We start from the raw sequence: 26,920 nt of genomic DNA on the forward strand, positions 1-26,920 counted from the left end.
GAAAATGACTTCCACCAGCATCTCCCAGAGGGAGTCCCAGTTGCTTCTGGCCTCTCTGGGAGGCTCTCCAAGATTAGTAAGTGAGTCTGACCCAGGCTCCTTTCAAATGACAGCCTTTGTTCTGGGTCTCAGAGTGTGTGAGATTTTGCATGTGCATTTTAAGAATGAAGTCTCTGTTTCCTTCAGCTCTCCCATACACAAGCCCCACTGGCCTTCAAAACAAGGTAGTCTAGGGCCTTGTCTTTCTCATGCAGAACTCCTGGGCTGGGGAGCCTGATGTAGGGCTCAGAACTTACTCCTTGGGGAGAACCGTTGCAGTTGTGAATTACCCTCCCATCTGTGGGTTGCTTACCTGGGGGTATGGATCTTGACTATTACCATGTCTCTGTACCTCCTACCCATCTCCTTGTGGTTCCTTCATTATAGAGAGAGTTTTGAAAACTCTCTTCTGCTAGTCTTCAGGTCATTCTCATTGATAGTTGCTCTGTAAATAGTTATAATTTGATATGCCCATGGGAGGAGTTGAGCTCATGGTTTTCCTACTCTGCCATCTGGCTAGCAGAATCTTTCTTGAATATTTCCTAATGGCTCTAGAGGGGTTTCAGAATGGTCTAAGACATACTTCCTGTCCTGTAAGAGCCTAGAGCTATGGGACCCTATTTTTCTTTAACATAAAGACCCTCAGTGACTATCAAAAAATTTTGATAATCCTAACCCCCCCCATCCTTCCTCCCTGAAAGTGGTTGTCTTTTCAGTGTCCGTTAGTTAAGAAAATAAATTAAAACAAAAAGCTACCATGAATTTGGTGACCTTTTTAAATGGATTTGTATTTATTGTTCTCAGGAATTCCTACAGAAATTTGAAAACCATGTATGTGTGAGAGTTATTTTTACTCTGTCTACAGACAGCATTTTGGTGCACATGGGGATGTATAGACAAGTTGCAATGCTTCATCTACCAATTGGCTTATAGAAACAGCTTGGTATTTGACAAATAAAAGTGTAAAACATTTCAAGTTCCAAGTGAGTGTTGTGGATATTACAAATTGTCTAGGCTCAAAGGAAGGAGAATTTGCTATGATCTGTGGTAGACATATGGATCCTTAAGAGGTAAACCCTTGAGCTTGGCAATGAAGGTTTAAGGGAATTGTCAATGTGAAAAACTTGCAAAGAAATCATGAAAAAGGCTCAGAGGGTTTGCTCTATAAGAAGACAGCATTAAATGCTTACATCCAGCAAAGAACAAGCACAAGCTTTAGAATCAGACAAACGTGGGTGTTCATGAGCTGTGTGACCTTGGGCAACTTACTTAGCATCACCAACACTCAGGTTTCTCTCTTATAAAATGGGACTAACCTGTCCTGAACACTTCGCAGAAGAGTTGGGAAGATCAAATAAGGTCACATAAATAAGGGGCAGCATTTTGTGAAGTGTGATTTTACCAAGTAAACAAACATCATTATTTTTTAAAGGCCTAGAGATGTCCAATGGACTGAGTAGACCACTGTGTTGATTAGGATTCTTTGTTTTCAAGGAACAGAAATGATTCTGGCTCACTTAAACAAGACAGAATTATCAAAAAAAATGTGCTGGGAGGTGAAGTGGAAGGGATGAAGTACACAATATGACTCACAGATTCTAAGGAAATCTGAAGAACCAGGCTCAGAAACAAGAACCAGGAAATTTCAGCTCAGCAGGAGAATAGTGGTAGCAGCAATTACTTAATGTTCTCCTTTGTTTTTCCTTCCCTGAGTTATTCTACTCAAGGCAAAGTCCCACAGTGAACGAATTTAGTGGGCAGGGCATCGTGATTTATAGTCTCATTAAGATTATGAACCAGGGAGAAAAGGTAGTTTTCCAAAAGGAAGTTAAAGGATTGTTAAAGAAAGGAGAACACAATAGAGAGTGAGTCAGCAGAAAACAACTATCCACTACAGACAATTTCAAAAGATCATCCATACATTAATGTAATCATATTTATTGATCAACTTTGAATAATAGTGAAAAGTAAGCCTAGGATAGTAAAAGTTGAGGCTAATTCAAGGGAAATGGCCTATTCTAGATACAGGAATATATCTCAACCTCTTTGATTCACCATGGCCTTCCCGGTTGCCCCAGGAGGATACAGCTTACTGTATCTAGGGCATAGGTCAGTGAGGAGTACATTAATCCTGGAGGGTCATTACACACTAACACTTGGCTCACTTTCCTTTGCTTTCACTGATACCACCATTGACACACCCGGCTAAACTGGGAACTTTGAATTGTTTTATGGCTGCAATAATTGATTTGTGTCAATAACCTCTGCCTTCTCTCCAATTCTCACTTCCATGGCTCATACATTATGAGTATTCAATAAATACTTGAATACATGGATGGATGGATGGATGGTTGGATGCATGGATGGATGGGAGACTAGTCTGGCCCATGTTGGGATCTAGGATTTTGACTACTTTTTTTCTTTTTTTTTATTAGTTGAGCCAAAGAATTTCCTTGCAAGAAGCAATCTTATTCCCATGAATCAAAGTTAAGATTTGTACCTGGGGCTTTTCCTACTTGTGTGGAGCAGTCTTTACAGAGAGGTTTTCTTTGTTACCTCCTCATCCATCACCTTTCAGTATTAATATTTATAATATTCATCTCCCCAGCACTAACCTTACCTCTCCAAGTCTTTATAGTGTGCCTGTTAACACAGGAGATGCTCTAGAGGAAGGTGACAGTTTACTCAAGGAAGCAGAGATCTAGATACATCAGTGTTAAATGGAGGCATGAGAGTTGATGTGGAAACATGTTAAAAGAGCAATTTTTGTTGGCTGGGGTGAAACAGTCTGTGGGGATATGGGTGGGCTTCATAGAGGAGGTGGCAAATAAAAAAACTCTCAAATGCTAAAAATATATATAAAGTAATAATTCTCAAAAGAATGTTCTCTGTCTAGGCAATTTAGTATCTTAACCTCTACCCTTTGAAGGTACCCTACTTTAAAATGCAAATTATACTTGGAAGAGGTAACACACCACATTGCTTATTAGTTGTAGTAATTTTTATATATTTTCTACTATATGTTAAAAATGAATTCTTTTTTCATAACAAATCCCCTTTTGTTTATTTATTTATTTATTTATTTTTGGCTGCGTTGGGTCTTTGTTGCTGCACACAGGCTTTCTCTAGTTGTGGTGAGCAGGGGCTACTCTTCATTGCAGTGCATGGGCTTCTCATTGTGGTGGCTTCTCTTGTTGCAGAGCATGGGCTCTAGGAGTGCGGGCTTCAGTAGCTGTGGCACACGAGCTCAGTAGTTGTGACTTGCGGGCTCTAGAGTGCAGGCTCAGCAGTTGTGGTGCACAGGCTTAGTTGCCCTGTGACATGCGGGATCTTCCCAGACCAGGGCTCCAACCCATGTCCCCTGCATTGGCAGGCGGATTCTTAACCACTGTGCCACCAGGGAAGCCCCGCTTTTTTATTTGTAACTGTAGGATAGTACATATATTGCCGGGAACCTCCACCATGCTTATGCAGTAGTTTCTGTGGTAGACGAGTGATATATACAGATTTCTCTTATTACAAGTCATTATGACCCCCAGTCATAAAACCTAACTTTTTTCCAACTGAAGAGAAGAAAATAGAAAAATTTGGACTGTGTCCTTTCCTAATGGACTGGTAGGATAGAGGGTATTCTCAATCTCGGCAACTTATCTCATGTTAACTTGGAACTTTTTCTAGGGCAATTCTTTGTTCTTCCCCCTCCCCCAAGGGACATTTGGAAATGTCTGTAAACATTTTTGGCTGTCACAACTGAGGGGGAGAAGGGGAGGGTGCTACTGGCATCAAGCTGGTAAAGGCCAGGGATGCTGCTAAACATCAAAGAATTATCCAGCCCAAAATGTCAAGAGTGGCAAGTTGAGCTACCCTGGTCTAAAAATGCCTTGAGCTGCCAATCAACCAGATGTCTGTGTAGACACTAGAAAAAATGAAAGTGAGCCAGTGCAAAACCTTTCATGAAACACAAATACAAATCTTTTAGAAACAATCAAAGAAATAAAAAAATTTTAATAGCAGCAAATCAAAGGTCAACATGACAATATTATATAATTTAGTTTTTGATTCTTCCTTATCTGACCCAAGTTAAGAAGGGTGGTAGTGATGGTGATAATGATGATGGTTTCTAGACACTGGGGTTTGCTTACATTTTTTATTGAGATACAATTGGCATATAACATTATATTAGTTCTAGGTGTCTAACATAATGATTTTATATTTGTATATATTGTGAAATGGTCGCCACAATAAGTCTAAGTTAATACCTGTCATCATACATAGTTACTTTTATTCTTATGAACAGCACTTTTAAGGTGTACTCTCTTAACAACTTTCAAATATGCAATACAGTATTATTAAACATTGTTGCCATGCTTATGTTATATTCCTTGACTTATTTATTTTTTAACTGGAAGTTTGTAACTTTTGACCCCCTTCACCCATTTCACCCACCCACAACTCCCTGCCTCTGGCAATAAGTTTTTTCTTTAAATTTAGATTCCACATACAGTTGACCCTTGAATAACACTGGGGTCAGGGATGCTAACCATCCACACCATGGAAAATCCACATATAATTTATAGCCAGTCCTCTGTACTCACAGTTCCACATCTACCAATTCAACCGACCACAGATTGGGTAGCACTGTAGTATTTACTATTGAAAAAAACTGCATAAGTGGATCCACACAGTTCAAACCCATGTTGTTCAAGAGTCAACTATATACAGACCTCATTTATTGTACTTCGGTCATAGGAAGTGGAAAAGGAATATAGAAAAGGAAATAGAGCCAAAAGGAGATCTTAAACAATAATCTTTCATTGTGCATCAAAATAACACTGTGGTTTAAGAGAGCAGTCTGTGTGGCGTCAGACGTCCTGAGGTTAAAGCCTGTCTTCTGCTTTGCTAGCTGTGTGCCATTGGGAAAATTCACTGAATCTCTCTAAGCCTTAGGTCCTTCATTTGTAAAATAGGGTAATAATAGTACCTACCTGATGGAGTTATTGTGTGAATTCAAGAGAATAGCATGTATAAAATATTTAGTTATACTTGACACACAATAAGCATTCAGTAAGTACTGTAATAATAATAACAATGAGAGGAGAAAGTGGAAGAAATGTATTGATGATGATGACGATGATAACAATGAAAATGACAGTAATGATGATTGGCTTTGGAGTCTGACGATGTGGATTGCGGTGCTGGCTCTGTTACTTACCAACCAGAAGTCAATTGTTTTATTGAATCTGCATTTGCACTTCTATCCACACCTCTTAAGGTTACTGTGAGAACTTAATGAACTTATGTGCCTGGCACATAGTAAATACTCCAGATCAGTAGGTCTGGCCTGAAGAACCACAAATACACTGTGCTCTCTGGAAAGGGTTTGCCTTTTCCTGTACCCTGATGACTGTTCCTTTCATAAGGACAACACCTTAGATAAAAGCCTGGGTCAGAAAGAAAAGGTGGTTAGGTGGGCTTCATTCCCAAGCTAAGAAAAGCTGAGGGGTAGTGAGTCCGAAGTGAATCAGAAATTCCTGAACAAGGTAAAAAATAAGGACCCTGACAGATTTGTAGGGCTTGGCAGTGCCCCCGCCGCTGCTGTCCTTGAGTTCTCCTAGTAGCTCCCTGGAGTGAGTTACAGGAAAGCCTAAAAAGCAAGCCATGCTGATGGGTTCTCTGGAGACAGCCGGGCTGTGTGGCCCTCTCCACAGTCTGTCGCGGGGAGGAACAGAAGGGGCCCGAGGTCAGAGAGCTAGAAAGGGCGAAATCACCTCTCCGTGTAGAGAGGGAAACAAAGCACCCAAGGCCAGTGCCCAGAAGAATAAAAGAACAAGGGGTGCTTCAAGAGGAAGGTCATTGGGAAGCCCCACTGAGGGACAAGAGACTTCAACACTGCCAGAGATCCGCCTGGTATGATTAAACAGCTGACAGGGACTCACTGCAGCAGAATCATGAGCTCTCAGACCGTGCTGCCAGTCACATCTGAAATAAGTTTGGATTTAGAAAGCTAGCGATGAGCTGAGTGGTACAGATCAGGAGGGAAGCACACGGCTTAATCAGGGCCGTGAAAGCAGCTGACAAATTACAGCGTGATTTGTCATCATCTCAGAACTCGGCAAGTGTTTGTCCCTGAAAGAATCAATACTTGGAGGGAAAAGGGCTGTATTTTTAGAAACTCCTGGATGGGTAATTTATTTCAAGTGAATGGAGAGTTTATGTTGGCGCCCCACAGAACCAATGGACAGTATATTTACACGAAGCCAGAAAATGCTATCATTTTTTCTAATCAATTTACTCCTTTGAACAGCTGTACCTTGAAGCTTGGAGTGATAAATTCACTCCCGGCGCTAAAAGCTCTACTCTGGGAACCACTTCCAATCCCGCCTTTAGTACTCCTTCATTCTATATGCATAGCATGTTATACCTTTCAAAACTTTCCCACATGGATTCTATCTTCTGGGGCACAAGTGAGATGGACAGGGAGGTGGTGTTAGCCCCATTCTACAGAGGAGAAAACTGAGGCTCAAGAGCTGAATGTACTATTAGCCAATGTGGGGTAGAATTAGAAAGCAAGATCTCCCCACCCCTAGTTATGTTTTCCCCCTCATTGAACATAAAGAGATTGTACAACTAAAATACTGAATGAAAGAGAAAAGTGAAGAGTCGAGAATGTGTTTTAAATGCTTTGCCATAAGAATGTTCACCAGGGGGCAGTGTGCTGTGCAAGTAAAGAACAGAGGGTCTGCACTCAGACTTGGATTCAAATCCCAGTCTTGATATGACCACGGACAGCCACTTAACCCTTGTGAGTCACAGTTTTTCCATCTCTAAAGAGGGGCTAATCAAAGTTCTTACTTCATAAAATGATTGAAAGCTTGAAAAAAAATAGCATTTCTTAAGTTCTCATTGCAGCATCTGACAGAAATAAGAGTCAGTAAATGCTACTTGTTTTGTGTTTTTTTGATTGTTTTTTGGGAATTTTTATTTTATTTATTTATTTTTGGCTGCGTTGGGTCTTGTGGGTTGTGGGCTTTCTCTAGTTGTGGCAAGCGGGGGCTAACCTTTGTTGCGGTGTACGGGCTTCCCATTGCAGTGGCTTCTCTTTGCTTCAGAGCACAGGCCCCAGGTGTGCGGGCTTCAGTAGTTGTGGCTCACGGGCTTAGTAGTTGTGGCTCACGGGCTCCAGAGCACAGGCTCAGTAGTTGTGGTGCACGGGCTCAGATGCTCTGCGGCACACAGGATCCTCCCAGACCAGGGCTCTAACCCATGTCCCCCTCACCAGCAGGCGGACTTCCAACCACTGTGCCACCAGGGAAGTCCCTACTTATTTTGTTTTATTAGCTACTATTTTCACAGCATTTTTGCAACAGCCAAACAATTGAAACCATGTCAATGTTCAGTAGTGAAAGGATTAAATGAAATAGGGTGGCATTCATGCAATAGGTATCTATCCAGGTAACATGTAAAAATGTTCAAGTTGTACGAACACTAAATCTCGTTGTTGAAATGTATAAATGTGTATGTTTGTCCATACATAAATGTGTATGTAGGTGTATGCATATATTTTTTAAAGCCTGGAAGTTCTGTATACACACGAATATCTGCTAGCTGTAGGTCGTGTGATTTATAATCTCTACTTTTTTGATCATCTATTTCTGTGCTGCCCAGTTTGGTAGCCACTAGCTGCCATGTGGCTATTTAAATTAGTTAAGTGAAATTAAATAAAATTTAAAAATCAGTTCCTCGGTCATACTACCATATTTCAACAGCCACATGCAATGCGTGGCTTCTACATTATACAGTGTGGACATAGAACATTTCCATCATTGCAGTAAATTCTATGGGGCAACTTGAGTCTAGAGACTCAAACCCAGGCCAGGGAAAAGTGGTCAGGACAGGGCCCTCCCTTTGCAGCACATCCAACTTTTCATCTGCATCTATTCTCTCCCTCTTAATGAAGATTTAACTGTTTCTTTTAACACATTACAACTATCACAGTGTGACAAAGCAGAGATTACCTTATTTGCAATGGTTCTAACAGTGATTAGCTCTCCTGATGATCCTATTAAAATGAGATCCCTCTGACTTAATAACCTCACAGCGTCCTCTCTCTCACAGGAGGTACAGTTCCAACCAGAAGGTTTCCACAACATCATCGTGTGTGAGAAGCCTAACAACCACCTTAACAGGTTTAAGGGTTATATGTAAGTATGTGCCGCCTGTATGCTGCTTGTAAATATCTCCTCTGCAGCTAGAAAACATTTTTTCTTGAAATGGCCAAACAGATAAGCATCTGGATCCTAAGGAAGTTTATTTCTTTTTATCATAAAAAAAGGGCTAGGGAAAACTAACTAAATTGGGAAAACTTTTCTAGTCTCTTTTTTTTTTTTTTTTTGCTGGAGTGATATTTAATTATCTCACAGGGTTAAATTCACTAATAGTTTTTTCAGGACTCTGGTGAAATAGCATCAAAATCGAGACCACACTCTGATTCAGGGGAGGCAAGTAGGATTGAATTTAGATCAGATTTCTGAAGGGGCCTTTACTGCCCTGTAGGTAAGAATGGGGACTTTGGAGTTGGACAGACCTAGGTTCGAAACCAGGCTCCATCACTTACAAGCTGTGTGACCTTGAGTAAATTAATTAACCTCTCTGGGCCTTCATTTCCACATCTGTAAAATAAAGATTATATCTACATCACAGGATTTTTCTTGTCTAAGAACTGATCATATGCAAAGCCCGTAGCACAGAAACTGGCACAGAGTAGATAGTTAATGCGACTGCTGCTGTTGGAATTATTGTTGTTATTGTTCCTCACCTCTGGTTCAGCCTAAGAGTTTTATTGTAATTTTGCTCCCACATTTGACTGCCGGTCTTACTGCAAAAAAAAAAAAAAAAAAAAAAAGAGTAGTGGTAACAGATGTGAATAAATGCCCGTATTCTGGCTTTAAGGGTTAGAGGACTTTCACAGACCATGGTCTCATTTAATCTGCAAAACAACCCAGGGAAGTGAGAATTATGATTCCCATTTTTCAGATGGGAGATCTGATGATAAGATTTTTCAGGATTCTCCCAGAGGCACACAGCAGCTTCAAGGCAAAGCCAGGACTTACAGCCGGGTCTTTTCACTCCAACCCCGGTGTGTTTTCCATTGTCTGCACACACAGCTCAGACATGTTATAGCAACTTCTCTACCAATGTGCCCTGCAATGAAGCTTAAGAAGGCTTCTTGGGAGGCAGGTGTCAATGCTTTCCCTCCATCCACATTTTCTCAGGCCATATGAGATATCTTGAGGAGCAAGATAAGAGGGGAAAGCGTAAGAACAGTACAAGAGAAATAGCAGTTTTTCAACGCAAATTACTTTTTAAAAACTCATAGAGAGCAGACGGAGACAGGCGAGAAAGGACGAGCTCCTGGGAGAGAAGAGGATTCGTCACAGTCACCTGGCAAGGTAGAGCTTGCCAGCTGCCCAGGCAAGGAGTCTACCCTCGTGCCCGAGTTTTGTGGATTTGGTTCATCCCAAGTCACCCATCCCTTGAGTCATTCTCCTTCCTCTTAGAGAGCAGCCTCATCGCTGGGTTTCTCTTTGTAATCCTTTCTCCCCCAAACAGCTCATGCCAGCACCCAGCCTTTCTAAGCTTCATCCTGGTTTCTGGCCCCTCATCTCAGACAGCACTTTCCCAGTTCCATTCGATCCCCAGCACCTCCTCTTCCTGGCTGCTGCCCTTAGAGTTGTCTTTCCCCACCTGCCCGGGCCTCATGGATGAGCCCTGAAAGTCCAGTTGGTCAGTCCAGATTATTACTTTTCTGTTCTCCCCAATGTTGTGGGAAAGTTATATTTAAATTTCCTGAAAAACCCAAATGGAGGGCATCAGGATAGAATAAGGGCCAGACGCTGAGTGATCACTAATGTGGACGGACTCAGGAGTTTCTAGTGTGAGGTGGAAAATTGCAATGCTTCCAGAGGCTAGAGAAAGGGAAACACTCCACGTACCTCGCTTTTGAGAAGCTGCCTTGCAGGATGTTGCACAGGGTCGCTGGTCCACCTCCTGTGAGGTCTGTTTATTTTAGGGCTTCCTCAGCAGAGTTCTGCCTTTTAGGTGAGTAAATGATTACGTCCTTAGGGATGGGTAATTCCCTTCTAATGGTCCAGCCCCCACTAGACATCCCAGGAGCAATGAAGAGTTGCACTTGAACATGGGGATTAGATTCTGAGTTAACATCACTCTTCTGAAGAAGAGAGAGAAGAGGGATCTTGTTACTCGCCACTCTAATTCTATGACACTAACCCATGACAGCGTGGAGAGGCCACCAAACAGCTCCCTCTCTTTCCTCATCCCCAGGGAACATCCTGACCAGAGCAGAACCGGCTTTGGCAGTGAGAGTCTTCTGCTTCGAGGCTGCACCATCAGAAACACCAAAGTGGCTGTTGGCATTGTCATCTACGCAGGTGACTGTCCCTGGACAGCTTCCTATGTCCCTGTCCTTTATCCTCTCTCCTCCAAAACCTCCTCCAAATTTATCTTCAGACAGTGGGAACTCATATCAGTTCTAAGGAGTAGTCATGTGACTTCCCATTTCTCAGCTAAGCAAACTGAGGCTGGAATCACAGCAGTTCACTTGGTCCACAGAGACATAATTCAGTTCCAAATTACTGTCACTCATCCAGACAAGACAGGGAGGGGGACTCATGCTCATGTATCCCTAACACTTTTCTGACACTAACCATAGGTGGGATGAAGAGTATCTTCTTGAGCCTGAGGAATAACCTCACCAAAGTTAGCAACTTCACCTTGTGTGCCTCAGTGTCCTCATCTATACGACAGGAAAAATATTTGTATCTGCCCCATAGGTCCCCCATGAGGGTCCAGTGACCCAGCACATGGAAAGAACCCAGTACTATGTGTAGCAAGTGAGGGCGGGATGGGTTTTAGTTATTGTTTTTATTATTATCTTTATTCATTTTGTGGCTCCATATATGGTGGTCTCTCTCTCCTTTGCACTTTGATTTTGCTTCCCATTGAAAAAAGGTAACAGCAGCACTTCTCACAATGATACCTGAAGTATTGGAGGGAGGTCTTGGGACTGCTGTATCCCCAGTACCTAGCATCTGGCACTCCGTGGGTACTCAGTACGTGTCTATTGTTACGTGAACAACTGCAGACTTCTTCTGTAGAGGAAACACAGTCTCCCTGGAGTGTCTACCTTCCCTGGAAGTCTCCAGAATACGTTTCCCTGGATGTTCCACTCACTGGGACACCTTGTAGTATTTCATTTGCTTGTTATTTTGTTTGATTTGATTTGTTTTGGTCTGAGTAGACTCCCACTTTTGTTAGACATAGAAGAGCACTAAAACATCAATCCACCCTAAGATTCCCTTTGGGGGACTGTGAAAGAAAAATAGGTTTTTCAACAAATGCTGGAGAAGGTGTGGAGAAAAGGGAACCCTCTTGCACTGCCGGTGGGAAAGTAAATTGATACAGCCACTATGGAGAACAGTATGGAGGTTCCTGAAAAAACTAAAAATAGAATTACCATATGACCCAGAAATCCCACTACTGGACGCATACCCTGAGAAAACCATAATTCAGAAAGACACGTGCACCCCAATGTTCACTGTAGCACTATTTACAATAGCCAGGTCATGGAAACAACCTAAATGTCCATCGACAGATGAATGGATAAAGAAGATGTGGTACATATACACAATGGAATATTACTCAGCCATAAAAAGGAACAAAATTGGGTCATTTGTAGAGACATGGATGGACCTAGAGACTGTCATACAGAGTGAAGTAAGTCAGAAAGAGAAAAACAAATATCGTATATTAACGCATATATGTGGAGTCTAGAAAATGGTACAGATGAACCGGTTTGCAAGGCAGAAATAGAGACACAGATGTAGAGAACAAACGTATGGACACCAAGGGGGAAATGTGAGGGGGGGGTGGTGGTGGTGGGATGAATTGGGAGATTGGGATTGACATATATACACTAATGTGTATAAAATAGATAACTAATAAGAACCTGCTGTATAAAAAATAAATTAATCAAATTAAATTTTAAAAAAAGAAAAATGCTTTTTAAAAAGTTGTGTCACAGTGTAGCTGGCTTTCCCTAATTTGGGGGAGGGATGTTATATTTGTCAGCACAGGTCACTGCTTTCAAGGGTCTTTGGCAATGGAGTTCAATGCCATCTGGTAGACCTAGTAGACATGAACGCTTCAACAATCCCTACTGCACCAAAAAACCTGCATAGACATGGATTTACTTCTCTGCCTAATCAGAAACAAAGGTCGGAGTGGGTGATGGGAGTGGTGTGTGGCGAGGCAGATGGAGGGAGAATTAATCGTGACTGGGGACTCAGGCTGCCTGGGGCTGAATCGCTGCCTGGCTGCAAGTTCCTGAGAAGCTGGCTAAGTTTTCAGCACAAGGAACACTGATAACCCCTGCCTCCTAGGGTTATAAGGTGCACAATGCCTGGCACACATTAGGGTCTCAAAAAATGTGAGCAAAAATGGTACAAATTGTGTTTAGTGTTACTGTCTAGACCAGGGGTTCTCAACCTCAGCACCATTGACATTTGTTCCAGATTGTTCTTTGTGGTGGGGGCCGTCCTATAGGGTGTTTAGCAGCATCCCTGGCTTCTGCTCACTAGATGTCATTAGCACCACCTCCTCAAAGGTGACAACCAAAAATTTCTCATGACTTGGCCAGGTGTCCCCTGGGGAGAATGACTGGCTTAGAGCTACATTCTCTGCCTTGATAATACAGATGGACAAAGTAGGAGCACCTCGGAGTCAAAGGCCAGAAAATGGACAAGTGAGCTTTCCAGAAGGAAGAGATTCAGTGTGGAGGTATGCGTTCCTCACAGCAAACATGTATTGAGCCCCTACTGTGTACCGGAAACTAATTTAGGTACTTTATGTATATCAGTTCACTCCCCTACCCCAAAACACACAACGATTATATCTCATTTTGCAGATGAGGGATTGAGATACAGAAGGATTAATTCCCCCAAGGTCACATGTCTCCTGAGACTAATTCCCTATAACCCAAGGTCAGGTCCCTGCAGAGCCAAGCTCTGTCGGACACTAGAGCCCACATTCTATCCACTACACCATACTGCCTCCCCCTTGAGCCCAAATTTTGCCAAAAGAACGGGCATCTTAGGAAGTGAGGAAGCAGGTGGGTGCAGGGGGTGGTCCTAGGACCCCTTTTACGGGGTGAGCCTGGGGCACGCAGGAACCACAGCTGTGTCAGCCCCTGCACAGCTGCAGCAACTTGAGTCTAATTTAATAAGCCTAGCATGCTCACTCCTACAGTTTTGTTGCTGCTTTAAATCCACAAGGCCACCAGCTAAGTAGCATTAAACCACGCACTGTTGGAGCTGATATATATTGGTTTTCTCTAATTTTGCACAGAAAATATGTGACGGGTCTCTTTTAATTTGACTGCTGAGGGGTACAGCGTGGTAAATACAATTTGGTAGCCCCAAAGGGGGAGGCTCTGTTCTAAAGACAAAGGCTCAGTTTGACTCTCACCTCTTAGCTGGGTGGTTTCCAGGAGTGACTGGAAGGAGAAATAGACTGGGAGCCAGAACCCTGGGTTCTCCATGTGGCTCTGGGGTCAATTTATTCTTTCATTTGGAGTGGGTCCCTTCTACGTTTTGGTCCTGAATTTCTCTAATTGGAAGAAAAAGGGGGGTGGGTTGCCTGAATGAGCTCAGTAGTTTTTAAATTTTACTGTCTTTTCTTTAAACAGAACTTTATGCAGAACTCCAGGGTAGGAGAGTAGCTGCCCAGAGTTAATGCTGGGGTGGAGACCTTTGACCGCTACCACTCTTGCACGAGCACGACAACACCTTAGGCAAAGAAGCAAGCATGATAATTACTGGCCTCAAGTACAGTCCTGCCACAGGGCCTTGGCACATACTGTTCCCCAGCCTAAAACCCTTTTCTCCCAACTCTTCTCTCTCCCTTCAGGTCTCCCTCAAATGTCACCTCCTCTGAGAAGCTTTCCCTGACCACACTCTGTAACACCCTCTCTTATTGATTAGCCCCTTACTTATTGTTTACTTCATGGGACTTATGGCTAACTGTAATTACCTTATTTACTTATTTCCCTGTATATTTTCACCAGATTGTGAGTCATCTGTCTCACCACTGTATCCCACCACCGAGCCCATAACAGCACCTCTGTGCAAATTAGAAAAAGATGGCCCTTCCTCAAGACAGCTTACTGTCATTTGCTACAAATGTGTCCTAATGGACTTACGAATCTGTGACAGCTACAAAATGAGGGCCACCTCTCGAGTTGTGCAGGGCACAGCCTGTGCACAGTAGCCCTGTCCATACCCACCAGTGCCTGGCAGGTAGGGGATGTTCAGTAAAAACCTGCTGACAAGTTGTGTGAGGTCTCTTCGGCCGTTCCCAGAACCTCCCTGCAGCAGGACAGATTCAGGTTAGAGAATGAAGCTTCTCTTGTATCGAAATCTCATGGGAAAAGAGCCAGAGGCAAGCAGGGGCCAGGGACTGATGATCTCATTTTCTCTCAAAGGCCATGAGACAAAAGCCATGCTGAACAACAGTGGCCCACGGTACAAACGCAGCAAGATCGAGCGGCGCATGAACACAGACATCTTCTTCTGCATCGGGATCCTCTTCCTCATGTGCCTCACTGGGGCTGTAGGTATGGAAGGTTCTGGAAAGGACAACCCCACAATCATCTTCTGTTTCTTTGGGCGAGTTGCTGCAACTCGGAGCCTCAGTTTCCTCATCTAAAGAAAGAAAAGCCTCAAAGAAAGCCTACTCTGTACTCGAACAGGGTGCCAATTAAGTACAAATGCAGATGACATTCTCCTGAAAGTAGTATGCACTCTAAATCTTAGGAAGATCATCTATCATGTATCGGTCCAAGAAATACTTCCTGAACCCAGGCACCCCCTTATCATGAAAGGGTAACAAGATGAATCAATCACAGGACCGGTCCTCAAAGAGCAGGAAGGTCCTCATAGTCTAGTAGGAGGAAGTCCAACCTGAGAGCAGAATCAGTAACACCATCTGTCCCACTCAGTGAGGGCGGTACCAGGTGCTGTGCTCCTTTCCTAGTGCCACTGTCAAAAGTCAACACAAATTAAGTGGTTTAAAACAATGCTAGTTGATTCTGTTATAGCTGTGGAGTTCAGAAGTCCAAAGTCAGTTTCACTGGATTAAGACCAAGGTGTCCTCAGGGCTGGAGATTCCAGGGGGGAGAATCGGTCCCTTGTCTTTTTCAGTTTCTACTGGCTGCCTGTGTTGCTCCCTTTGAAGCATCTTCTTTCATCTTCAAAACGCATTGCTCCAATTTCCACTGACATTTCCTTCTCCTTGTCTGTGGGAGTGTGGCCCTCTGTCTCCCTTTTATAGGGGCACTTGTAGTTCCATCATTGGGCCCACCTGGATAGTCCAGGCTCCCCTTCCCCATCTCAAGATCCTTAACTAAATCACATCTGCAAAGTCCCTTTTGCCATCTAAGGTAGCACATTCACAGGACCCAGGGATGAGGACGTGGACACCTTAGGGGGCCATTATTCAGCCCACGACCGGGATTATGGGAGCATCAAGGAAGAAAGTCTTGCTGGAGCTGATTCCAGATGCAGTAGGTGCTCACCGGAGGAGGGTGGTGACAGGAATAGGATGGGGCAGGCAGCTGTGAAAGGAAAGAGAGAGGTCACTTTACCCCAGGGACAGCACAAGCAAAGCACAGCAGCAGGAAGGAGAGCCATGTTATGCAGAGGAGTGTTTGGCCATTTGGTGTGCCAAGAGCAAGGCCAAGGATGGAGACCTGATTAGAACTGGGCTGTGGCCAGGTTCTACAATGGCCAGGTGTAGACAGCTGTGGGAGGTATGGACACAAGTGATCCGGAGCCATTTCAGTAGATCCTCGGAGGGTAGGGGAAGAGAGGCCCTCACTCTTACCCACTCTCCCCCTCTATGGCTTAACACTAAGGATGGTTCTCAGGACCCTAAAGGAGACCCCAAAAAGAAGCAGGGAGGATCAGAAGGAAGAACTCGGATGCTGAGTCCAGAACCCCCTGCCAAGCCCACACCAGTGAGCAGCTATAGCGTTTGCACTTTACTTGCTTTTGTCCGAAATCGCACCCATCACTGTTTTTAAAAGACAGTGTCCAGGGGGTCCCCTGGTCGCCTAGAGGTTAGGATTCAGTGCTGTTACTGCTGTGGCCCGGGTTTAATCCCTGGCAGGGGAACTGAGATCCTGCAAGACATGAGGTGCGGAAATAAGCCCCAGTGAGGTACAAAATTAAAAAAAGACAGTGTCTAAAGCTTAAGATCTTCCTAGGCCCACAGAGATTCTCTGTGTCACGACAGTGAGGACAGTGGGATTCAATCTTGTGCGTGGCCTGGAGTTTTGAGTGAATGTGTCTAATGGCACTCCATGTGAGGGGCTCATGGCTGGAAGGGCAGCACCTGCATGCGAGGGAAGCAGGCAAACAAGAAAACCAACTGTTTGTTTTGTGGGCCATCCCCGTGTCCCCGGAAATTCTGGAGAACTGCCAGCTCTGCTTCAGGACAGGTTTTTCAGGGGACGTCAGACCTGGAAAGGACATCGGAGATCATCTCACTGTGTCTCCAGGGAAAGGAAGTGAATGATTAAAAGGTCACAGAGCTAGGTGAGGTACAGGCCAACCAGAAGCAGCTTGGTAGATTGCCCAAAATAATAAAGACGTGGAGAAAGGAATTGGGAGAGGCAGGATTCTATTCTGTCTGAGAATAACACAGGCGGCTGCTGGCACCGTATCAAACACAGTTCCCGCGGGAGAGGAAAGCTCTCGAATGAGCACCATTCAGGGTCGTTTATCACATGTTTGCTTTAATTGTGAGAAGATGGTGCTTCATTTTTATTTGCCCAGAATGTCCTCCCCAGGTTTTTCTGATCACCCAGTACCCACCTGGGCTTCAGAACCCCTTCAGGCCTCCTCCTCCATGCAGCCTGCTCCGACTTCTTTCATGGTCTGTAGTAACCCTTACTCTGTGCCTTACATTTGGCCCTTAACCTCACGTCGGTAAGTCTCCTTTCTTCTGCTGTATCTGACCCAACCTCCTGTGCAAAGAAGTATCTTAGGGGCAGGGTAGGAACCCCTATGCCTTTTATTCTCTATAGTCCCTGCCCTGGGGCCAAGAGCATCACACACATTAGGTTATCCTGTTCTCACAACAACCCCATGGAGAAGGTATTATTACTAATTGACCGATGAGGATGCTGAGATTCAGAGAGCTCGGTGCGAGGTGCACTTATCAATCCTCACTTGATGGGTGTTGTTATCCCCATTTACAGTTAAGGAAACAGAGGGTTCGGTCTGCATCTGGTGCTGTCACTATGGGCTCTTGTAGTGCTCCAGGATCTGGCATAGCACACCTCATGCCAGGTGGGATTTGTATCTTTACATCGTACTCCCTGACTTGGTAGGGAACTCCTCAAAGACAAGAAGTAGGACCGACTCTTTCTTGAATTAAAAAATGTTGGATAAAGGGAGGGAAGGAAGGAGGCAGGGAGGAGTGAGTGAACAGAGATACAGATGGATGGACGGATGGGTGGATAGATGGATGCATGTATGGATGCATGGACAGGTGGAAGGGTGAATGAGTGGATAGGTAATTGGATGATTGACTGGATGGATGGATGGGTGGATGGGTGGATGGGTATGTGCATGGGAGAGAAAGAGGGACTAGGATTCAGGTCTGTCAAGACTTCCCAGCCATGTACTTTCTACCACACAACTGAAAAGAAAAAACTCATGCCACTTTCTCGTTTTCCAACCCATGAATAACAGGATTTCAACAAAATGTAAGTAATCCCCATGCTAGTCTCCTCCGGGAGGACAGACTTAATGCCTATCAAGAGATTGAAATGTAGTATATATGAAGGACCACTTTAGACATCATGAATACACACACACACACACACACACACACACACACACACACACCTATGTTATATAGAATAAGGATGGGCTCCTGCAAAGCACACTCATTTCTGGCAATAGGTCAAGGAAGGGCTGATGTAATTGACCAATTTAGGATTAGTTGGAGATTTTGCCTCATACCTGGCTTTGCCTCCTCTTAGGTCACAGCCTCTGGAATGGAACATTTGCAGAACACCCTCCCTTTGATGTGCCAGATGCCGAGGGCAACTTCCTTCCCCTTGCCCTTGGAGGCTTCTACATGTTCCTCACCATGATCATTCTGCTCCAGGTAGGAGGCTCTCTGTAACTTGGGACTCAGAAGACCCGTGGCCAATATCTGCACAACTTTGCAAAATAAAGAAAAATCAGCGCTGGCCCCGTGAAAGAACTAACTGGACTGAGATGGGGAAATATTTGTCACTTTCTTATGGGTCTTTGAAAGTATTCACAACTGGGATTATGCCAGGACCAGCCCTGCCTTGTGGAGGGGACCTTGGCCTCAGATAATAACAGAGGGAAATATTTATCAGGATTTTCCATTTAAAAGTAAGATTATAGCAGTGATCCACGTGTGCCTGTCCCTCTGCCAGATCTAAACAGGTAAACCCTAGTGACCTGGGAACAACAAAAGATAATGCAGCACAGAGAACTACAGAGAACTTTCAGACCCCAAGCACTGAGAGAAAGAAACCACAGGTTAGTGTTTTCTCATTTGAAAGTTTGAGATGGAAAAAGAGAACTGGCACTATATAGGAGGAAAAAAACAAAAACATAGAGCACCTACGAGAGAGGTAAGAAAGGCAATTACTGTAGGTAAACACCTGCAGTGAAGTATAAAGAGACAGATTTTAAAGATCCTCAGGCTCTATAAATAACCACAGTCTATGAAAAGATAAGGCAAGTTGTAGTTTTGTTTTAACAAAACCCCATCTATGTTTGAGTTCTTACAGTATTTGAGGGTGTTTCACTGTCCTCTTACTGATGATCCTTTTTCATTCATGAGTTCGTTCATTCATTGAGCACAGTAATCCTTTTAAAATGTGAGTCGGGTCATGCTCTCCTCTGCACTGAACCCTCTGGTGGTTTCACATCCATTCAACGTGAAAACTGAAGTTCTGACTGCAACCAACAAGGTCCTAGGTGATCTGGACCCCGACTCCCTCCTGGACCACGTCTCCGAGCTGTTTCCTGCACACTCACACACAGGCCTGCTGACTCTCACGCCCGCCCTGCAAGCACCCAGCCACCCATGCACTGCCCGGAACCGTCCTCTTCCCACAGATAACCTCACACTCACACCCTCATTTCTTCAGGTCTCTGCGCAAAGGTCATGGCTTATGACCCACTCCCTCCCAGCCTTCACCCTTTTCACTTTTCTTTACTCTTTTTCATGAGACTTACCGCTACCCAGTATCTATTTCTTTGTTTGTTTACTAGAATGTGAGGTTTTGTTCTGCTCACTGCCATTTGCAGGACCTAGAACGGCATGTGACACCTAAAGCACCTGATAGGTACTAGGTATTGGATCAGTGGGCAGTGATCAACAATGAGTCTGAATAGGAAACAAACTTATGGTTACCAAAGGGAAAAGGGGGGGGAGGGATAAATTAGCAGTTTGCGATTAGCTGATACACACTACTATATATCAAATAGATAAACAACAAGAATCTACTGTGTAGCATATTCAAAACCTTGTAATAAACGACAATGGAAAAGAATATATATATATGTATATTATATACATAAAACTAAAGCACTTTGCTGCATACCTGAACCCAACACAGCATTGCAAGTTAACTATCCTTAAAAAGAAAATGAGTCTGAATACCCGTCAAAATGGGCAGCAGTCTTTGGTGGCATAGAGATCCGAGGGGCATCAGGAGACTCTGGACTGAGGTAGCTAGAGCTCCTTACCTCCTTCTGGCTCAGTCATTAAACAAGCGATGGTGAGTGCCTACCCAGTACTGGATATCTCTGGTTGAAGAAGGCGTATCTCTTTCTCAGATGACCCTAAGAATGCCAAGGGAGGCATGAGGTCATTAATCTTTAATTTCTCAGAGAAAGTCCATCATGTGAGCTGACCTGAGCTTTCCATGAAATCCCTTTGCTACTCCCATCACCCAGTGAAGGTTCTGAGATGGGGGACCGGCCCGTTTTCTGATACGATGGGAATTGATCTCCCCACAGATACTGATCCCAATCTCCCTGTACGTGTCCATTGAGCTGGTGAAGCTCGGGCAAGTCTTCTTCCTGCACAATGACCTTGACCTGTATGATGAAGAGACCTATTTGTCCATTCAGTGTCGAGCCCTGAACATCACTGAGGACTTGGGCCAGATCCAGTACATCTTCTCTGACAAGACGGGGACGCTGACCGAGAACAAGATGGTGTTCAGGCGTTGTACCATCATGGGCCATGAGTATTCTCACCAAGAAAATGGTACGAGGGCTTCCAGGGGCTCCCACCCCTCTTCTAAAGGAATTGCCCCTGCTCTCCTGAGAGAATGGTGATAAAAACCATTATCCTGGCTCCCAGCAGAGGCTGGGTGGCTCTGTGGGAAGTGGCTTCCTGCATCCCTGTGGCTTCCTTGTCACAGATCAATGCTGTTCTTATCACTTGTAAACTTTCATTTGTTCACAAAGGCTATCAGTGATCTCCTGTGTGGGAGCCCTCCAGTCAGTTGATCTTTGTCTGGTGCCATTTACACACAGGATTTTTATCCGTCAGGAATGCACTGGGGAAATGTCCAAATTATGTGCCAGTCATGCAGCCAAAGTTTAAGAATTTCTCAGGTCCCCTTACCTGACAGGACAGGCCCAGGTGTAGGCACATGGTGAGATGTGATACATCCAGGAAATGCCCTCCATGCTAACTGATCTCTTAGATTTTCACCGACACAAAGCTTTGCCTTAGGGGATGTGGCTATAAAATGCCTGGACTGTCATCTTGCATAGACTGAAGGTGGCCGACAGAGCTGACTGATCCCCTCAGCTCCCTCCCCCGACAACACACACACACACACACACACACACACACACGCTTCCTAAGTAGGAGAAGAAACTCACAAGAGCAGCATTCATTCTCTTGAGTGGGGGGGATGGAGAAAGAGAAAAGAGGGGATATTATAGGCGGTGCAATCCCCTTTGCCACAGTGGTCACCATTTACATGGAGCTTCTAATCTCTTCTTAATAATAATACAGCTACCACTACCAGCCCTTAGAGTCTGCTAATCACTTTTATATCATTATATCATTAAGTCTTCAAAACAACCCTGTGAGTTAGGTACTTTTTTATAACCCCTAATTGAGGAAAGAGAGGCACAGGTTATGCGAAGCTCAAAGTCACATAGCTAGGAGGCAGGAGAGCCAGGATTTGAACCTGTGCAACTTAGTTGCACCCCTCTTTCACCAGCTAGGGTAGCCAGCTGCCTACTCTTAGCTCCACCCCCAAAGTCTGGCATCTCCCCAACCATGATCTGGCCAAGGTATGACTGGCGCAATAACGGGGTTTCTTTCCTGCAGCTAAGCGACTAGAGACCCCAAAGGAGCTGGACTCAGACAGTGAAGAGTGGACCCAATACAAGTGCTTGTCCTTCCCAGCCCGAAGGGACCAGGGACCAGCAACAAAAAGGGGCCAAGGAGGGTCCCAGCCTCTGAGAAGGAGCCAGAGTGCCCAGGCATGCATCCAGGGCCACTTGCGACAAAGGTCCATGGGGCGCTGTGAAATCTCACAGCCCCCTGTGGCCTTCAGCAGCTCCATAGTAAGTCCCTGCCTTTTCCTCTTTGAATTGCTAGTGGCCTGTCTCGGGAGAGAAGGGGGAGGGCTCTGGGGTATGAAAGAGAAAAGGGTGTATAAACCCTGAAGAGCTCTCAGAATGGCAGCTCTTGGTCGTGTATGTAATCTACACAGGTTTTTTGGGGCATGTACGAGTCTTGTTCATTTCAAATGTTCAATGTTTAGAAATTGGGAGATTTCTAAATGGAATTGAAAAAAGTGTCCCCACTAAGCCGGCATTTCCTTGTGGCAATAAGTGGTTTGAATGAAGAAGTCGGTGCTCCTCAGCCTGGGCGTGCCATCCTCAGTTCATCACTGTCCCTCACCCCCTCTCTCTTTATCCTCATCCCTGAGCTGAGGCCCAGCAGCATGTTCATTATGCATTTTTTCCAAAATACAGTTAAGAGGAAAAAGAAATATCTGACATGCCCATGTTTCTATAAAGTGGAAAAACAAAAGATGAGCCTGTAAGGCTTAGGTTTCAAGAAAAATGGGAGAATGTATTTATTGTGATAAAGAGTCTTAAATTGTTATGATGCAAAGAACATCTCTGTCAAATTTCCTCAGTCCACCTCACTCCCTTAGGCTAACTGCCAGGCCCCTAGGATGTTCAACTTTGCAACTGTGGGGCTTTCTGCATCTGGTCCCTCACATTTGATCCATTGGGATAGTTACCACTAGACGTCCAGGCAGCAGGTGAAGAAACTGAGTTCTTTCCCCAAGATGACACAGCATGCCCAAAAAGTCAAGGCCAGAACCAGGGCCTCTGACTCCTGTCTCATCCCACTTTCCTCTGCACCAGGCTCTTCCTCTGGGGAACACATCATCCAGAGTCTTCTGCACTTACAGAAAAGGCCTCAGGGAGCCCCAGGTATCTTGAACAAGACACACATACAGAGGGACTGAAAGTGCTATTATACCATTATTAGAACATTAGATTTTCAAAATGATCATTTTGGTGAATTTCCTTCCAGTCTTTTATTTCCCGCACTAATACACACACACACACACATGCACACACACAAACTACATATTTTAACATTTTTGCAGTCATAGTACACATAAGTTATAGCTGCTGGGTTTTTTTAATCTGACACGATATGAAGAGCCTTTTCCACATTGCTACCTAGTATTCATTACCCAGGACTCTGTTTTCTGACTGTGACAAGAAATGCTGTGAGTCTGTATGTTCTGGGTTGTTGTTTATCTAACTTTAAGTAAGTACAGGTTTAGCTCTCTTATGTTATTATCATGCACAGAAATGCAATAGTAGCAAGGAGAAAACAATAACAGTGTGGTAAGACATATGATGCTTATAAACCTACAAGAAGAATGATCCATTGATGCCTTTGGGAAGATTTTGGGTTTTATTTTTCTTTCTGATTTTCCCAAATGAAGTAACAACGAGACATGCATGTTGTCAAGTCTTTCCTTCTTTAATTTAATTGTCCCTTCTGAATGGAATGCCCTTCCCCTCAGCTCTTTACCTAAATATCTGGACAATGAATTCAGTGAATTCTCATTGGGCACAGGTAGTAAGTCTTGCACTACTGGTGTCTTTTGGCATCTTCCAGTTCTAGATACCATGAGCATCCCGTGTGTCTGAGAATGTCTCCCCCAGGACACGGGGGGAAAAAGGAAGCTTTCCTGTGTAGATCTCATTTGGGATACACAGATTCATTGCCCAGCCTGACAAATCTCAGCAGCCCAGAGAAATTGCAGCCCTGAGTCAGTCAGTATAACTTTTATTCGGGGCCCTTAGCTGACGGTCAGTGAAAGGGACATGTTAACTCATGAGCTGTCTCCAGATCCTGGATGTCATCGTTCTGCCTGGCTGGCACATTCCAAGTCCAGTTCTAACTAAATGCATTTAGGAACAATAAGGAAATTGACACATAGAGTAAGACCCAACTCTTGTTGCCTGAGCAGGAGAGGATGGTGATGTGTTCTCTTTATGAGCTGCTAAATATGCTGTTCTACAAGTCAGGCTGAAAATCTGGGGTCAGTGGGACAATAGCATCCTGGCTATTTGTTAGGGAGGGCACTGGGCCAAGGGTCAGGAAACATAGGCTCTGGTTTCAACTCTGCTGAGGCTTGCTGGGTGGCCTTATGCAACACGTTAAACCTCCCTCTATCCCTGTTTCATCACCTGAAAATACGTTGCTTACAACTCTGACTGGCTGTTCTAAAAGTCAAATACCATGATGCTTGTGCTGACCTGCAAGGTCGCTGCCAGCTATGAATTAAGCACATTTGGGGTCAAATGTCCCAGGTTCTCATCTTTGCTCCACCGTGTATTAGCTCTGTGACTTTGGTCAACTCACTGAGCTGGAAGCCTCAATGTTCTCATCTTGAAAAGGGATTATTGTTATGCCTCGTGAGTTGATTTTGAGGATTTAATTCTTAAAGCTCATGTGTTCTAGACAGATGGATAACTAATAGAAGTTTTAAATGACTTTTCTAAAGGAAAGATGTCTGCCTTGGGCAAACGTTCACATAACTGATGACAGGGAGGGGAAATGGGAGTTTTCATAAAACACAATGTCAAGCTCTCTCCCCTGAGATTCTGGGATATTCGGTCTAGGGTGGGGCCTGAGCATTCATGTTTTTATTTCTGATGATTCCAGTGAGCAACCAAGATTGAGAAACACTCTAAGCATACCATCACCCCACTGGAAAATAGTCTTCATTTGGCTCAGACAGGCGCCTTGTACAGCTTGGGAGGCATTGGCTAAAGGGAGTGATTTATGTTGTCTTAAATGGCTCTGGCACTAACCTGTAAACTCTCTGTGGCTGAGTGGCAGACCCTTGAGTGAGTCCGTGGCAGCCCCAGGGGGATGCCCTGGCTCCTGGCTCCCGCTCCCCCCCACCCCTTGGCAGGCTTTCTGTGTTGCCTCCTCTTCCACCCGCCCGTCTGGCAGCCAACCTCGTTGGATAATCTCTTGGCAAAACCAGTGCTTTACCTTTCCTTTGTAAACTCAGCCAGAACTTGCCTCTGAAGCCCCAGGGATGCCAGGTCATGGCGGAGCACCCAACCCCATTCCAAAGAAGCCTATTGCTCTGAACCAAAAATAAAATGAGCATCAACAATAACAACCACTACAACAAAAGCTGGCTTTTTCCTTTTACTACAAAGATCAAGGAAGCATCTGTTATTGTTGTCTAATTGGCTGCTCTAAAATCTGTGGCTTTAGGGTGGGGTAATATTCTTAGGAAAGTGGTGAGTTCTGAGCCAGCATTTAATAGTCCTGCCAGAGGGAAAATGAAATGCCTTTTCACCCCTGGTCTGTAAGCAGCCAAGATTGGAGTAGAGAGTCTTTGTTTAGACATGCCACTTGGAAATATATTTTTGTGTCATCAGACCAAAGACTATTTTCCTAATCATAAAGTTTGCATCAGGGCCGTTTAGGTTCCAAACCCCACCACCTCTCCATTCTGAGGGCACGACCCCTCCCACCTGTCTAGAAAGAATGCAATGGAGGGAAGTAGAGGCGATGTCTTTGGCCCTCTGCCTCATTTCTTGAAACTTGGTCTTCCTTTCGTTCTTGGGAAGATATTTGTGCCATACTTATAGACTGCTCCAGGCTGACAGGGACAGCCAACAGGCACAGACTCCCATGGCAAGGTTAGGTAAGAGTCCTGATTTAACTAGTCAAGCACGCAAAATCTTTTAGTAAGTGATGTGACCACGCAGGGCAAGAAATGGATGAAGCCTGTCTCAGCTTTGCTTCCCTTAGCTCCCAGGGTCCCACATGGGGGCATACAGCTGTGGTGACCCTTTTCACAGAACTGGGTCTTACAAGATCTGGGATACTTCCTTCTTTTTTTCTTTTTTTTTTTTTAATTGAAGTATAGTTGATTTACAATGTTGTATTAGTTTGTGGTGTATAGCAAAGTGATTCAGATAGATAGATGATAGATAGATAGATAGATAGATAGATAGATAGATAGATACAGACATATTCCTTTTCATATACTTTTCCATTATGGCTAATTACAGGATATTGAATACAGTTCCCTGTGCTATACAGTAGGACCTTGTTGTTTATCTGTTTTACATATAGTAGTTTCTATCTGCTAATCCCAAACTCCTAACTTATTCCTACCCACCCCCGTTCCCTTTGGTAACCATAAGTTTGTCTTCTATGTCCATGAGTCTGTTTCTGTTTCATAAATAAGTTCATTTGTATCATATTTTAGATCCACATATAAGTGATATCATGTGGTATTTATCTTTCTCTGTCAGACTTACTTCACTTAGTATGATAATCTCAAGGTTCATCCATGTTGCTGCAAATGGCATTATTTCATTCTTTTTAATGGCTCACACACACACACACACACACACACACACACACACACACACACACCTTCTTTATCCATTCATCTGTTGATGGGCATTTAGGTTACTTCCATGTCTTGACTATTGTAAATAGTGCTACTGTGAACACTGGGCTGAATATATCTTTTTGGTTTGTTGGGGGTTTTATTGCAGTACGCGGGTCTCTCACTGTTGTGGCCTCTCCCGTTGCGGAGCACAGGCTCCGGATGTGCAGGCTCAGCGGCCATGGCTCACGGGCCCAGCCGCTCCGCGGCATGTGCGATCCCCCTGGACTGGGGCACGAACCGGTGTCCCCTGCATCGGCAGGCAGACTCTCAACCACTGCGCCACCAGGGAAGCTCCTGAATATATCTTTTTGAATTAGAGTTTTCTCCGGATATATGCCCAGGAGTGAGATTGCTGGATCATATGGCAACTCTATTTTTAGTTTTTTAAGGAGCCTCCACACTGTTTTCCATAGTGGTTGCACCAATTTACATTCCCACCAACAGTGCAAGAGGGTTCCCTTTTCTCCACACCCTCTCCAGCATTTGTTATTTGTAGACTTTTGATGATGGCCATTCTGACCAGTGTGATGTGATACCTCATTATAGTTGTGATTTGCATTTTTCTAATAAGTAGCAATATTGAGCATCTTTTCATGTGCCTATTGGTCATCTGTATGTCTTCTTTGGAGAAATGTCTATTTGGGTCTTCTGCCCATTTTTAGATTGGTTTTTTTGTTTTGTTGTTGTTGAGTTGTATGAGCTGTTTGTATATTTTGGAAATTAAGCTCCTGTTGGTCACATCATTTGCAAATA

The 26,920-nt window shown here is 44.2% G+C and overlaps 1 protein-coding gene across 1 annotated transcript in view; it reads left to right on the forward strand.

Moving 5' to 3' along the window:
* ATP10B (ATPase phospholipid transporting 10B (putative)) overlaps nt 1-20,656 on the forward strand; it is a gene marked incomplete at both ends in the record, with an annotated part of 63,645 nt that extends 42,989 nt beyond the window's left edge. The window contains 6 exon segments of the mRNA XM_081231245.1: nt 8,155-8,240; nt 10,381-10,487; nt 14,597-14,728; nt 18,164-18,291; nt 20,190-20,505; nt 20,508-20,656. Of these exon segments, the coding sequence (XP_081087371.1) occupies nt 8,155-8,240; nt 10,381-10,487; nt 14,597-14,728; nt 18,164-18,291; nt 20,190-20,505; nt 20,508-20,656 (918 nt within the window).
* Nucleotides 20,657-26,920: the final 6,264 nt, after the last annotated feature.

Source organism: Mesoplodon bidens, assembly GCF_964165515.1.
Source record: "Mesoplodon bidens genome assembly, chromosome: 4".
NCBI lineage: Eukaryota > Metazoa > Chordata > Mammalia > Artiodactyla > Ziphiidae > Mesoplodon > Mesoplodon bidens.